The following is a 16,524-nucleotide window of genomic DNA, read 5'->3' on the forward strand; positions in this document are numbered from 1 at the left end:
CTGCATTGCAGGTGGATTCTTTACCATCTGAACGACCAGGGAAGCCCTTTAAGACCTTATTGTATGCAAGTGATGGTGATGCTACCAGCCTCATAGTTTGTGCCTCTCTCTTCTTGATAATATTGAAAACTTTTAGAGTTCCATGAGATATATTTCACATGGAAGTTATGATATCATAAAATGGGTATGAATAAATGATACCTTTAGAGTCAAGATAATTCACTACAGAGTATAGGTCACATTGCACATACAACTGCATAAACCCTAAAGCTTGGAACACTGAGCTAGACAAAGGGAAGAAATAAAAGGAAACTTGAGAAACACATGTTTGAACTTCAAACCCATTCTGCACTTAAGAAGTTCTTATTTAGCAAATAGGGATGTGTAGGGAATTTTAAAGTTGTCTTGCTTGCTTTTATAATTTACTCCATTCTGTTTTATTTTTAAGCATGAGTATATATTGATAGATTTGTTAATTAAAAGAATTTTTTTAATTTTATTTTTAAATTTTACATAATTATATTAGTTTTGCCAAATATCAAAATGAATCCACCACAGGTAGACATGTGTTCCCCATCCTGAACCCTCCTCCCTCCTCCCTCCCCATACCATCCCTCTGGGTCATCCCAGTGCACCAGCCCCAAGCATCCAGTATCGTGCATCGAACCTGGACTGGCAACTCGTTTCATACATGATATTTTACATGTAAAGAATTTAAGAAAACAGTGGAGTTACATTTTGATTCTAAAAGAGGGCCAATTAGTTTCTAAAGACAGTAGTAAGTTAAATTACTGAATCTACTGAAATTGGAAAAAAAATTAATAAAAGTGTCATCTTTTAGTGCTAGATTCGTAGATTCATAGATTTTTCTAGTGCTCATCTATTTACCCGTTATAGGTCTATATAGTCTGTAGGTTAAAAAATCTCTGGACCAGAGGATCTATAGGTCCCTTTTAAGTCTAAACTCTGTGATGACTGTCTTTTATTCATATCAGTGATATGTTCAGTGTTATTCAGATGACAACAAAGACATTCATTTGCAGGCATTAATCTTTATCTTGACATTTTATTTTGTTTTAAGGGCTTCCCTGTTAACTCAGACAGTAAAGAATCTGCCTGCCATGCAGAAGACCCAGGTTCAAACCCTGGGTCAGGAAGATCTCCTGGAGAAGGGAATGACAACCCACTCCAGTATTCTTGCCTGGAGAATTCCATGGACAGACCATGGAGTTGCAAAGAGTCGGATACGACTGAGCAACTAACACTTTGACATTTTATATAAGAGTTTTAGTTTTAATTTGAGTTTCAGTTACTTTGAATTATATATATACTTTTAGGAATATTCACACATACACTTTCACACATACATTGACATGAGTATGTTTTATACTGATATAATCTCTTGGCATTTTAAAGGAAATATTGAACTTTGTATTTTGGAAAATTTAGAAAAATTTTCCATTTCTCCTCTCTTCCTCTCTCTGGTAGTAGGCTTGATGACAGTAAAGGTCGGTTTTGTTTCTGACATCAGATCAGATCAGTTCAGTTCAGTCGCTCAGTCGTGTCCGACTCTTTGCAACCCCATGAATCGCAGCACGCCAGGCCTCCCTGTCCATCACCAACTCCCGGAGTTCACTCAGATTCATGTCCATCGAGTCAGTGATGCCAGCAGCATATTGGGCACCTACTGACCTAGGGAGTTTCTCTTTTAGTATCCTATCATTTTGCCTTTTCATACTGTTCATGGGGTTCTCAAGGCAAGAATACTGAAGTGGTTTGCCATTCCCTTCTCCAGTGGACCACGTATTACTTCTCAAACAACAAACTTGCATACCTGAACAATCTACCTTGAATGTCTGCTGTGACCATTTGACAGTTAAGGACATTTTACATTAAAATAATGAAGAAAAACTGAGTAAACTTGTAGCTTGCAGATTTAGTTATAAAAATGATAGAATTATCATGCTTTCCTAATTCATTGATGCACTATCCTTCCACTAAAAAAAATGATCTTTTGCTTATTATACTTTATGTTGTGTCTGTGTTAATAATAGAAATACTTTTTCATGAAATGTTGCTTTACATATAATTCAAGCTCCTTGTCCATTTTAGTATGTAAGCTCAAAAATAATGACTAAAGAATTTTGATTGATCCTTTTATACCTTTCCAAATCTAAATAATTTCTATTAAAATATGAATGCATTGTGATGACTTTATGGCAGTTTTTCCTTATAATATTTACAACATGGTAATAAAGTGAATGAAGAGAGGTAAGAAGCCTAGTGGTGATTTGTTGGGTCCACAGAATTGACCCATTGTAAAAAAATGAATATCCACTTACTTTTGAGCATAAGGCATACATTGTAGAATATCAGAACAGTGTGATTATGTTGGTTGCTCAGTCGTGTCTGATTCTTTACAATCCCATGGACTGTAGCCCACCAAGCTCCTCTGTCCGTGGAATTTTCCAGGCAAGGATACTGGAGTGGATTGCAGTTCCCTTCTCCAAGGGATCTTCGCAACCAGGAATCAGACCCAGGTCTTCCCGCATTGCAGGTGGATTCTCGACTGACTGAGCCACCGGAAAGCAGAAAGCTATACTTTTAAAAGCTTCTTCGTAATTCAGTTCAGTTCAATTCAGTTCAGTCGCTCAGTCATGTCTGACTCTTTGCAACCCCATGAACTGCAGCACACCAAGCCTCCCTGTCCATCACCAACTCCCGGAGTTGACCCAAACTCATGTCCACTGACTCGGTGATGCCATCCAACCATCTCATCCTCTGTCGTCCCCTTCTCCTCCTGCCCTCAATCTTTCCCAGCATCAGGGTCTTTTCAAATGATAAAAATCAGTTTAATCAAAACTTGCCTTCAGTCACATTCAGATGATACAGATTTTTGTACTTTAAGTCACTCATTCATTGTCTTTTCATCAAATACTATTGACTGCAAACTAAGTGCTGAGCGAAATAAAAAACAGAAATAAATTTTTGCCTTAAAGATTTCAGGAAAGCATGAAGGTTTGGAGAGATAGTGCCACACTAATATCATAAATAACTTGTAGGTGAGATGATAACTTCACACCTGGGATGGAGTGGAAGGGTATTTGGAGGTATGGGGGGAGGCTAGATGGAACCTGAACATAGGCAGGCAAAAGGAAGGCAACTGAAAGCGAGTTGGTTACTGTTTTGATTTTTTTTAGAGTGTGTGTGTGTGTTTAAAGATTATTATCCCAAATCCATTAGAGTTTTAGCTTTAGGGGTGATTGGAAAAGTCATTAATATGAACTTTGGGGACTAATATGATATTTGTAGTAGTAGTAGTGTGTGGAAGCATTTCATATATACATTTGATAGAATCAATGACTGTTCTCAGTTGCCGTCTTTAAGCATGGATTTTCATATTATTTTTAATTTCATGGTTTGTTTTGTAAGAGATTTTAAATAATAAAACAACGATCATACATAACGAACATGATAGTAAGAACATCCATAATTTTAAAATGTCCTTCACCACAGTGGTTACAGCAACATGATTATAATCTATTGCATTATGATCAGTTGGTTCTTTTGGCCTTTTCTTTCTGCTGAATAATTGGCAACTGCAGATTAGTTATAAAATAGATCATCTGTTATATGGTTTCTTATCTATATGCAAAATGTCAAACTTCATTTTATATAAAAATCACAACCAGCAAATAATTTTTGAAAGTTCTTACGGAAGCACTCTATATTTCCTCACAATTTTTAGGTTGCGTTTTTATCATTTAGTCACAAATGGCAGGAAGCGGTTCCAAATTAAATTCATTTTTACCACAATCATGACATTTTCCAACTGTCTCATAAATTTGCAACATTTGTTAAAAGGGAGACTAATAGAGCAAAATGTGTCACTAGTGCCCAAGAAAACGGGCTTGTGGTAATTAGAGTGCCATCTTTAAAGACAAAGTTACGGCTTGAAATTTTAACATAATAATTGTACCAATGAACTGTTACTGAGTTCTCACAATGTGCCAGATTCTGTGTTGAGCAGTGCAGATGCATTATTAGCAAAACTTCTAATAGTATTCCTCTTCCCGTTTAATAGAGAATAAGCCTTAGAAAGATCTATGTAATTTGATGATGGTGCAGTAGGTAATGGGTGGAGAAACTGGGAATCAAAACAAGTTCTCTAAGGGCTAGTTGTAGGTGTAGACACTATTGATAGCCCAATTTTGCTATGAGAAAATGTGAGGCTTATAGAGGTCTAAATAATTCAGAGAGGTATAAATAGTACCTTAAACAGCTACTAAGTGGAAAACCACGTATTCAAACACAGATTCTTTTAACTCTAGAGTCTAACTAAATTGCCTGTCAATATCATCATTAAATTTCCAGGAAATTTGAGTTGTAAGCATAAAATGTGAATTGTTTATGTCTCTTTTGTTCTGACACAGAAGGGGCAAAATTCAAGAAGTAATGCACATAGATGTTAACTGGCAAAAGAAAGGACGATTGTTAAGGACTCGGCCGAGAGCCAGGAATTTAGTAGCATGACAAATCTCACTTTGTTCCATGTTATTATTTTAGGGTCATCCTATCAAAGCAAGAGTGTTTTAGGATAAAATTTTTTACTCCCTCTAAGTTTCCCGGGTCAGAACCATTTCATTAGGTTCCCCAAAGTCAGAAACTTGGTACACTAGCCAAAGTCCTCGAACTAGTCCTCTGTTATGTGACCCAGAGTGAATTAATTTGGCGAATTCCCTATTTGTAACCTTTGCTGTACACTGTCTTGTGCTCTCATTATTTTTATTTCACTGTATCTTGTTTTACAAACTTCAGTGTTATGGTCCTGGGCAAGAACAGTGTCTTTCCTCTTTGCAAAGAGTACTGTAGTAACATTCAGTTCTTAAAAACTGATGAAAACTCAATGCTCAGAAGACAAACTGGAATCTTTTAAAATACCTTTTTGTCATATTGGTAAACTTTTTAAAATGAATAAAACTTTCAATCACTGATTTTTCTTTATTATGAGTGTAGGAGGTGGACACAATAATACATTATTTTTCAGAGAAATCTAGTCTTTGTTAAAGATAGTGAATTTAGAATAATCATAGATTTACATTACAGTCTGTGGGACTGAGTTCTCATTAATTATATTTTGTAGAGCTTTTACTTTTAGGTGTAGCAAAAAGGCAAGGCGAAGAAACAAATTGTTGGGTTTTGTTAAAGAATCAGTTATAGGAGATGCCATTTATAAGCTAAGGGAAACGAGTAAAAATGAAGAAACTTTAATACAAATGTTAGAAAATTGCATTAATCCAAACTAGAATTTATAGTTTTCTCAAGGGAATTATTATATTAACTGTAACAGAGGCAGTTTGTGTATTCCTGTGTGTGTATCTGTGTGTGCATTTATGTTTTACCAGATAAAAAGAACATGGTGTCTTCTACCCTTAGCATCCACTGGTATTTGGAGTAACATTATGTTTGCATTTTGCATAGACACAGTATTCAGATCAATTGGCCACTCCTATCGAAAGAGACACAAATAAGATTCTCTTGGCCAGCAGCTGTATTTTTAATAGTGCAAGTCTGAGTTTATACTAAAGTGAATAATTCGGGTGATTTAGATCGCATTTGCTTTTTACTCTGAGTATGTTTTTAATATGTCTTCATTATGTATCTTCTTCTAAAAATACATACAGTTTAAGACCGTGAACTCTAGCTAGGTAATAGTTGCATTATTTCTGTCCCATATTCGCAAGCGGATGTTCTCTCTTAAATAAGAAAAGCAAGCCCTTAAATTATGTTTGAGATGCTCATTACATGAACACTGCCGCTGCAGTGTCACAAGTGTTAAAATAAAAATGTTAAATAATAAAGAGCCATCAGGTGTTGGTTTTTGTTCCTTCACCATGAGAAAGGGAACTTTATGAATGATGCATCACAGTGCTCTGTACATTTACATTCAAAGATCAGTTGTTAATGTTTTAAGTTACTGCCAGTGAATCTTTAGAAATCACTGTGAATAATGAAGCCATTCATTGTGTTCAAGGATTTTGTCTTCAGCGATAGGATTTTCTTCTCATTTCAAAGAGTGTTTAATTGCATTGCTCATCTACTTTTAATATTTAATAATAATTTTATTAGCTGTGTCGAATGAGGAGGGCAAGATTCGCAATATCTAGTACTGGTCATCAATTTTTTCTTATCATGACTTAATGAATATTATAATTACAAGGGGAGGCAGAAATATAAATTAGCTGGGTGCTTGGTTGGGACTCGCTGGTTTATTGGTTTTTGTTTGGGCAAAGCCGAGAAGAGACGCAAAGAGAAGAAACAAATATCTGAAGAGTGTTTTAGAAGCCCTGGCACACGTTTTTGCAACCTACTAATCATTTAAATAATAAACACCATGGCTTTGAAAAAAGTTAAAACATTGACAATAAAAATCCCTGCTGGTGCTATAGCAATTGACAGGGGGGATCTTGATGACTACAAGACTGGGTCTTGGGGGGTGTATGTTCCTTTAATCTCTATTAATGCATTTTGACAACTTTTCATTCTCTTTTCTCAATCATTTGTACTGCTGTTTGCTTTCAGCTAAGACACAGGCATGAGTTATTTTGAGTGGAAAGACTTGGCACACCCGTCATCATAATAGCAGTTTTTCCTTAAGTAGTACCTCTCACCTGAAATTTTCAAAGTGCTTTTCACTCGGCCTATGAGGTGGCGGTCAGAAGGCACCATACATTTCAAGCCTATAAGGAAATAACCCAGGCCATGAGGAGAAAATAATTTTCATTTTTATTGATCTAGATATGAATATGTGCATTATAACCTCTAAATTTTAGATGCATTTTTTTCCAAACAGGACTAGATATTGTTGAATTTAACGTGTCCTAAAACCTGTCTTAAAACGAGTGCTTTTTAACCCCCTCCAGCAACTGCTTCGAGAACGACAGCAGATGGCCAGCCGTCCCTTTGCGTCTGTTGATGTAGCCCTGGAAGTGGGAGCTGAACACACAGACTTTCTGCGAGGGTCATTAGAGGTAGGAACAGTGGTGGTGAGAGGGGACTGCTGTGATTTGCATATTTATATTACTTCTCTAATCTGCATCTGCTTGTGAAGCCAAATAGAGTCTGATTATCTAGAGTTGACAAGATTCAGCTACATATGTTATGCCATTTTCAAGGCACATAGTTTTAATAGTATGACATGAGCTGTAACAAAAGCCACTGGAGAATCTATTAGTCTAGGCAAGAGTGACAGACTGCTCACCTGGCACCCTTTCCCTGACAGATAGGAACTGAAGGAATTTAAGATACAGGTACGATGAAAGAAACAAAGCATCTGTATTTAGTCCTAGGAGTGCCCAACACCCCTCAGTTAACAGGTCACATCTATCTTTATTAACAAAGTTGACTATAAAAGGTGGGTGGAGATGAGTTGCATTTTAATTACATAGTTTCACTTTTTGAATGTTGAAGGTTGTAGAATATAGTGAATATTTTTATTTTATGGCTGTATTAGTACAGTATTATATTGCAAATGGGGAGATGGAGTATGGTGAAAGAGAAATGATTATGTGCGAGTAAATGTGGTTTTCAGATCTTGAAATAGTGCATGACATGGTTTCTGAAAATAATGGGGGTTCCCAAAGAGCAAAAATCCACAGATGGTGATTCACAACTCATGACAGCATTCTGAGGCATAGCAATTTTATTCTATGCTTATTTTCCAAATTTTTTATTTTATACATGGTAAGATGTTTAAACAGAAAGATTTAAAAATACCTTACAGTTGAAATATTTTATTCACCTTTTAAAAAGTGCCCTTATGTGACTGACTTCATGTTGCTATATTTAGACTTTGCTTTTCTTTAAGGAAAGCAAGGGATATAAAAATAGACTCCTCCAAATACCTAGGCACAAATATAATTGATTTTGTCCATAAAATTTTTGGTTATTCTGAAAAAAATAAAACTAAATCAGACCTTATGATGCTATAGAAAGGACCAGTTTTTAGAGACATTTCTCTAAGTAATTTTTTTTTTTTTTTTTTTTAGCTTTTGTATCCTTGATTTTTTACTACTGTAGATCACAGGCTGTCACCGAAGCTTAGAACATTAGATAATGTGTGGGTATATCTTCTATTGCTTAGGGAGAAGTGTTCTAATTTCTAACTTTGCAGTAAGTGCTCTAATTTCATTCTGACCCTTAATTTCAAATAACTTTAGTACAGAACTTTTAACAAATTGAAAACTCTATCTGAATCCTTTTTCTCCTTATCTATTTAAAGCATTTTTGAATGCTGTTAAAACTCAACTCACAAGAGAAAAACAAATGTAAATGATGCATACGTAAGTTGAGATAAAACACTCATAAACTTAAGGAACAAATATAATAAATATACATAATAAATAATTTATTTTTTTGAGTTTAAAAACTTCTACCTCTACTTTCTTTTTGCTCATATTTACTTGGTAGTCCTTTTATTTGCGTATTTCCAACTTCTCTGTATCCTTTTGTTATTACTAGTTATATGAATAACTGGTGTGTATCACTTGTTTTCTAAAACTTAAATTTAGAATGTCACAGAAGAATAAAACTACCTACCTACTCCCATTTAGAAAGTTTTCTGGAGATCTGGTTCTACTTACCAATGTGTAGTTTTGTTGGCTTTTTGTAAACAGCTTTATTAAAATGTAGTTCATATGCCATACAATTTACCTGTTTAAACTGTGAAATTTAGGGTTTTTAGTATATCCAGAATTGTGTAACCATCACCAAAAATCAATTTTGGAATGTTTTCATCTTCCGATAAAGAAACTCCCTTCTCACCCCCTCTCTTTTTCCTCAAGCCTCGTTCTCAACCATAGACAAGCCCTAATCTACTTTTTGTCCTTATATGAGTTTCCTATAGTATATTTTCATTCCATTTCATATAAATGGGGTCATACAATATGTGGTCTTCCGTGACTAGCTTCTTTTACTTAGCCTTAGTGTCTTCAAGTTTCATCCCACATTGTGGATGAGTATTTAATTTCTTTCTATTGCCAAGTAATATTTGATATTATTGATATAAGAGGGGTGTCTCAGGTGACTCAATGATGAAGAATATGCCTGCCAATGAAGAGACATGGGTTCAATCCATGGCTCAGGAAAATGCCCTGGAGTGGGAAATGGCAACCCACTCCAGTATTCTTGCCTGGAAAATTCCAGGGACAGAAGATCCTGGCTTGCTACAGTCCATGGGATCACAAAGAGTTGGACACGACTAAGCGACTGAGCATGCACACACACATTATTGATATAGCACAGTTTGTTTTTGCACTTGTGAGTTGATGAACATCTAGGCTATTTCCGCTTTTTGAATATTTTGAAAAATGCTACTGTGAATATTTGTCTACAAATTTTGTTTCCTTGCATTGGAATATATAAATAAGAATTGAATTTCTGGGTAATTTGGTAATTTTTTATTACTTGTTGAAAAGACTTTCTATCTACACTGAATGATCTTGGGACTCCTGTTTCAAATCAATTGACCATAAGTGTGAGAATTTGTTTTTATAATCTCAATACCATTCCATTAATCTATAGACATTTATAGTTTTAAATCTATAATATGACAGTACAACGCTATTTTGATTACTATAGTTTTGTAGTAAGTTTTAGAATTAGAAAATATGAGTCCTCCAGCTTTATTTGTTTTGAACATTGGCTTTTCTGGGTCGTTTGAATTTTGACAGGAATTTTAGGATCAGTTTGTCAGTTTCTGCAAAGAAGCTCACAAGTACTTTAATAGGGATTGTATAAAATCTGTAAATCAATTTGGGAGAATTTACAGTATCTTAACAAGTTATGACCAACCTAGATAGCATATTCAAAAGCAGAGACATTACTTTGCCAACAAAGGTCCGTCTAGTCAAGGCTATGGTTTTTCCTGTGGTCATGTATGGATGTGAGAGTTGGACTGTGAAGAAAGCTGAGCACCAAAGAATTGATGGTTTTGAACTGTGGTGTTGGAGAAGACTCTTGAGAGTCCCTTGGACTGCAAGGAGATCCAACCAGTCCATTCTAAAGGAGATCGGTCCTGGGTGTTCATTGGAAGGACTGATGTTGAAGCTGAAATTTCAATACTTTGGCCACCTCATGCGAAGAGTTGACTCATTGGAAAAGACTCTGATGCTGGGAGGAATTGGGGGCAAGAGGAAAAGGGGACGACAGAGGATGAGATGGCTGGATGGCATCACCAACTCGATGGACATGAGTTTGAGTGAACTCTGGGAGTTGGTGATGGACAGGGAGGCTTGGCAATTCATGGGGTCGCAAAGAGTTGGACACGACTGAGCGACTGAACTGAACAGTATCTTAACATGCACTTTATTAAGGTGGTAGCTTTGTTAATTGAGTACCTTTATCCATGCTCCAAATAAACTTAGGATTCTAAATTCAATATCAGATTTTCTTCATCTTGATAAACAAATATGATTTCTGATATTTAAAATTCCCTATATCCATATATTTCTGATCTCAAGTAAATTGACAACTTAATTTTTTTTAAATTTCAAGTTGAAAATATTGTCCTTCAGTAATTTTTAGAGCTTAAATTGTTTTTTTATATGAATTTAATATCAGAAATAAATAATGGCTGCTAATTTATTTAATATTCTTTGGAAAATATTAGAGGTAAAAGCATAAGGTTTAAAATCATATTTTGTTTTTTCCTTTGCACTTTGTAATTACTACTAACTGGAAGTTATCTCTCTGCTGTATATACACATACATGTGTGTACATATGCATTTGTATGTTGTATGTGAGATTTACTTTCCATTGTCACAGTACTCTAGATCCACTCCAAATCTCTCTTTTTATATACATAACCTAGTATGATGTGGCACTGATTTGCTTACACAGCAAAATATGAAGCCTAGGCCTGTTCTGAAATAACATTAAGGACTTTATTTAAACCTAGAAAATAAAAGTAATTTTAAAATTCCTTTGCTGGGTTTTTCTTGAAATTCAGAGTTTAAGTTCAACCCAAAGCCATAGGTTAGCTGGCTATTACTATTCTGTAAATATTCATTGAGTCTTCATAATGTGGTAATTTAAGGAATGGATTTCTTTCAAGTTAAATTGGACTCTCATGTGCCACTCTGAGTTCCACATCTATATTGTCAGGGGGAGAATATAGGTATAATATAGAATTACTTATACTTGATGCATCCATAGTAATGGTTCTGTTCACCAAAATGTCCTATTCTATGAAGTAGACATGTTCCTAAAAGTTTGTATGAGTTGATTATGTTTTTTTAATAGATGAAGAGTATTCAGTCTTCATAGGAACTGTGTGTAGTAAACCTTAGGTGTAAAAACTCTTTGTGAGTAAAAAAAGGATTTTGGCGTGAATAATCACCCCCTAAATTATCTGTAAGCAAGTTTGAATCATTATATTTTTCTAAATTATAGTGAAAAATTAAGAACTTATTAAAATTTAATAAATACACTTAGAATATAAATTTATAAACTCAACTTGTCAGTTGGTTTTAAATTTATTGTAAAAAAAAAAATAGGGTTATTTTTGTGATGACCTTGTGACCCATATAGTGTGTATTTATCAATTTTCTTCCACTAAGGAATAGCATGATAATTTATAGTAACTGCTTAACAAATGTTTATGGCATGCTGCATATACGTCAAGCACTCTTCTTAGCACTTTAGCATCAGGGAACACAACAAAGAACCCTGTCCTCATGGAGTTCATATTCTAACAGGGAAAATAGGTTATTTAATATGTTGCTCCTGCTGCTGCTGCTAAGTCGCTTCGGTCGAGTCCGACTCTGTGTGACCCCATAGACGGTAGCCCACCAGGCTCCCCCATCCCTGGGATTCTCCAGGCAAGAACACTGGAGTGGGTTGCCATTTCCTTCTCCAATGCATGAAAGTGAAAAGTGAAAGTGAAGTCGCTTAGTCGTGTCCAACTCCTAGCAACCCCACGGACTGCAGCCCACCAGGCTCCTCCATCCATGGGATTTTCCAGGCAAGAGTACTGGAGTGGGGTGCCATAGCCTTCTCCGTATTTAATATGTTAGGAGGTAGCAACTGCAATGGTACAGGAAAAAAATAAAACAGGATAAGGTTTGGAGAGTGCTTTGTGGAGGTGGGGGAGAGCTTGCATATTGAATCAAGTGGTGGTCAGGGTGACCTCATTGAGAAGGTGAGAGTTAAACAAGTCTTGAAAGAGGTAAAGGAATTAACCAGGTGGCAGATTCTCAAGGGAAAGTGTTCCCAGCAAAGAGAATGGCTAGAGCAGAGGTGCTAAGGTGTGCATGGCGGGCAAGTTCAAGAAATAGCAGGCTTTGGGCAGGGGCAGGTACAGGACGAGGCAGACGATATAGGGTCTTGTAGACCTTTTGTAAAAACTTTGACATTCAATCCTAAGCGAAGAGGAGAGAGTCAGTTGCCGGACTGACTGACATAATCTGTTTCTAAAAGATCATTCTGCTTTTTGGGGTTGACAATAGTTTGATGTGGAATATCATTAGATGGTTTCCTGACAAGCCGACATCAAGACAAGGAATTGGTTCATTTGAAGAATATGCTGGTAGGGAAATGGAGCCATGAGAAAGGGAATGGAGACCAGCTAATACCTCTATGGTAAACTACGGCTTGATTTCCATGGAGACACTCTGAGAGTCAGGGTAAAATGCATGTCACACTATGGACATCAGTGCAACAAAGCTGAGTGTTTATTCTTCAAGTCCCTCCAATCACTGATTGAGGGCCACTTCCCAGGAAGTCAGAGAAAGCCCCCAGGCAAAGAAATGAAGGCTTTGGCCTTGGAAATTAGCAGAAAACTGACATGGTAACTGAGAGGTTGGAAATCAACCCAAAGTTTCTGCTATGAGGGGCAAGTATAGAGGGAGAGAAGCTTGTTAGAAAGCTTCTGTGGGAATCCAGGCAAGAGGTAATGGTGGCGAGACCAGGATTTTAGCAGGGAAGTGTCTGATTCTGGACTTTGTTTTTAAGTCATGATGTATTCTCATTTTGAAAGTCTTTCTAGAGACTTTGTGTTTGTAAGATCCAAACAGAAAAGAAGACACGATTTTCTCTCCTTAACTGGCACTGTAATGGATCTAGAGCTTCTGATGCTGCTGTACTTAATCACTAAGAGAAATAGTCACAGTCTCTCAGTGACCGTGGCAACAACAAAATTCATGCCTTTCCTCCTATAATGACAGAAACCATGAGAAACAGATAAAAGAACCGAGAGGCCATTAAGTGACTTAGGTTGACTAGGCTTCCTAGATCTGGTGTCACATGAAAAGTATACAGTTTGATCACAAACAAGTTAATTGATAGCCCTTTAGTTTGATGTTAAAAATGTACTTTCCTTGTTCATGGTTTTTTGTGGAGAGAGTAGTTGTAGGAAGGAAGGAGGGAAGGAGTTGGCAGTTTTATAAACTTGGATGAGTCCTCCAGTGTCACTGATAGTTTTTGCTGGGATATTATTCTTTGTTTCTATTTTTATTTCAAATTATTTTAGCCAATTATTTTTTGCTTCTAATACTGAAGCAAAATAATACTTCTACCTCTAATACTGAAAAACTAAAAACCATTTTAATGGCCAAAAGTAAAGCATTTGTTAGTTAATTTATTATATTTTACAAAATGTAGAAATTGTGATCTAATTTTTTATAAACATTGAAAAAAGTCTGGTATAATAAATTCTTAATAATAAATGTTGTATAGGTGGGTGGCATATATGGGTTATTCTTGTTGCAAGTCAGTGTTGTCCTTTCTATTACGGTATGCATGGCTCTTTTTAACAAGGAAAAAATAAAAGCAACAACAAAGCAAAAATATAAAATATTAAGTTTTTCCCTTAAGTTTTAGACCCTTGTACTGACTGCATATTGGACCTTGAAATTTTGCCAGTTATTCAAAATAAACATTTTCAACCATCATTTCTGTGTTAGGGAACAGAAACTCATATACGTATTATACATATTCTGGACTGCCCTGTTAACATTTTTACCCATCATGATTAATTTATCCACATTTCAATTTTTGAAAATGTAGGTGACCATTGGGTTTTATTCTACAAGCTTAGTACTTAGGTGTTCACCAAGCATTACACTCAAGAGTGCTTTCCAAACAATACAGGTAAAGATTATATGTCAAGATAAGGAACTTAAACCTGAGCTTCCTAGGTCATGAGAACAAGTGAAATGTTTAAATTGAGTTTAAGATACTGTTTTTCAAAACTTATTTACATACACTATCTCAATCTCATTTGAGCCTTATGTCAGTCTTACAAAATACAAAGCAGATTTTGTATGTTCTGTTTACTATTGAGGAAACTGAGACTCTGTGAACTTAAGATCATTGGTCAAGATCACAGTTTAGTCACCAGTAGAGAATGGGGTGGCAAAAAGCCAGATACAACTTAGCAATTTAGCAAACAAGAGAGTAAGCACAGAGTTTGAATCTCAGATTGGCCCTGGAGTTTCTCTTTCACAGCATTCTCAAATATGCTGATTTTAGTTCAAGTTGAGAATACATTTTAGGCCCCAGCATATCTCTGGAGTACTTTTTGTTGTAAAGCTGTTTATGAGCATAGAGTCACCTAATATTTATGTAGTATTCTCTGATTCCTGGTGCTCATGAGTAATGGAGACAGTTCAACCTATTACACTACACAAGAAAAAAGGTGGCAGGCACATTGTTTAAATCAAGGCCAGACACAGTGAGCGTCTCTCATGTTAAGAGCATTGCTGGCTTTGCTCCCAGAGCAGCATGAGCCCAGTTCTCTGCTGATGGACACAGCCGGTGGCCTCTCTACGTTTCATTCCTGGCCTGGCATCTTCATGGACAGTAATTCCAGTGGCTGGCTTGAGCATTTCCTGGATCTCTGATTTTTTCAGATTGTTATGGCTGTCTTGCAGTACTTCATATTTTAATTATTTTATTAAAACTTAGTGTTCTGATCATAAAAATAATAAATCCTCATTGTAGAAAAATACAGAAATAATCAAAATTAAAATATTTCACCCGTAAGTATCCACTGCTGAAACTTTTATATCCTTCCAACATTTTCCTTTTGCATATATGTATGTTTACAAAATTCAAAGTATATTCTATGCGTGATTTTGCATCCTGTTTTTCTCATTATAATAAGAAAAATTTCTTTTCTTTTTTAATTTTTTTAAAAAGATTATAAAATTGAATTTATTGAGTTTCACACAAGATGCACTTATAAAATTAGTACTGAATGCCATTTTAACAGAGGAAGTGAACATCAGTCCAAACTCCCAATATATTCTGCCAAAAAAAAAAAAAAAACTTCCCAAAATGACAGCATAGTTACAGAGTCAATCAGCAGATGAATGGATAAGAAAGCTGTGGTACATATACACAATGGAGTATTACTCAGCCATTAAAAAGAATACATTTGAATCAGTTCTAATGAGGTGGATGAAACTGGAGCCTATTATACAGAGTGAAGTAAGCCAGAAAGGAAAACACCAATACAGTATACTAATGCATATATATGGAATTTAGAAAGATGGTAACAATAACCCTGTGTACGAGACAGCAAAAGAGGCACTGATGTATAGAACAGTCTTTTGGACTCTGTGGGAGAGGGAAAGGGTAGGATGATTTAGGAGAATGGCATTGAAAAAAAAAAAGAAAAGAAAAATTTGTACTTCTGAGTTTTATTTTAAAATGTCCTGTCAGTTGTCTGTAGTATAACATAATTTATTTGACTGTTTATTTTGAAATAGCTTGATTCTAATTTCACAGTATTACAAATAGGGCTATAATTAATGTTTGTACGTAACTCTTGATTCTAATCTGCAAAAAGATGAACTACTAGGTCAAAAATTGTGACCTTTTATGCATCTTGATATATTGCTTACTTTCTTTCCAGAAAGGTCCTTTTTCAAACTACCTTTAACAAGGAGTGAGAATTCTTGTTTTCCTACATCTTTGTCAAAAATTATTTTAAAAGCAATTTTAAAACAATTTTGGTAATTTTGTATAAGAAATGTTACATTCTCCACCAGACTTATTAGTATTAAAAGTAAAATCAAATATTTTCATATTTTTAACTATTTGTATTTCTCCTAGCTCATTTTATTAACTGTTATTCCCATGTCCTCTTCTGTTTGATATCGTCTACTGATGGTAATTGGATTACATAAGAAATTTTTTATTAGTTACAGAAAATTTGAAAATGTTTCTTAACTAATACAGTATCTTTCTTCATCCTTCTATTGGAACTTTTTTGCTTAAGTTGCTTATTAAATGTTTGTAATTTTCTGTTACAAATAGTTCCCTTCTGGATATTGCTATTAAAATGTTATATTTTCTCTATTTTTTTCCTACTAATCAAACTGGTTTAGTAATATTTTCAGATATTACTCTTGCTTTTTTTTAATCCTAAATTTTTAAATGATCTTTGCTTTTTTGATGGCCTTCTCTTGAATTGAAGATTTTTTTAAATCATTATTTCCTTTTCTCCTCACCTTATACAC

General features: G+C 35.2%; 1 protein-coding gene across 1 annotated transcript in view; it reads left to right on the forward strand.

Moving 5' to 3' along the window:
- The window catches only part of ATRNL1 (attractin like 1), an 802,696-nt gene that overhangs the window by 520,228 nt on the left and 265,944 nt on the right, over nucleotides 1-16,524 (forward strand). Inside the window, exon 27 of the mRNA XM_055559801.1 lies at nucleotides 6,924-7,031. Coding sequence (XP_055415776.1) covers nucleotides 6,924-7,031 — 108 coding nt within the window. The remainder of the gene's footprint in view (nucleotides 1-6,923; nucleotides 7,032-16,524) is intronic.

Source organism: Bubalus kerabau, chromosome 22, assembly GCF_029407905.1.
Source record: "Bubalus kerabau isolate K-KA32 ecotype Philippines breed swamp buffalo chromosome 22, PCC_UOA_SB_1v2, whole genome shotgun sequence".
Taxonomy (NCBI): domain Eukaryota; kingdom Metazoa; phylum Chordata; class Mammalia; order Artiodactyla; family Bovidae; genus Bubalus; species Bubalus kerabau.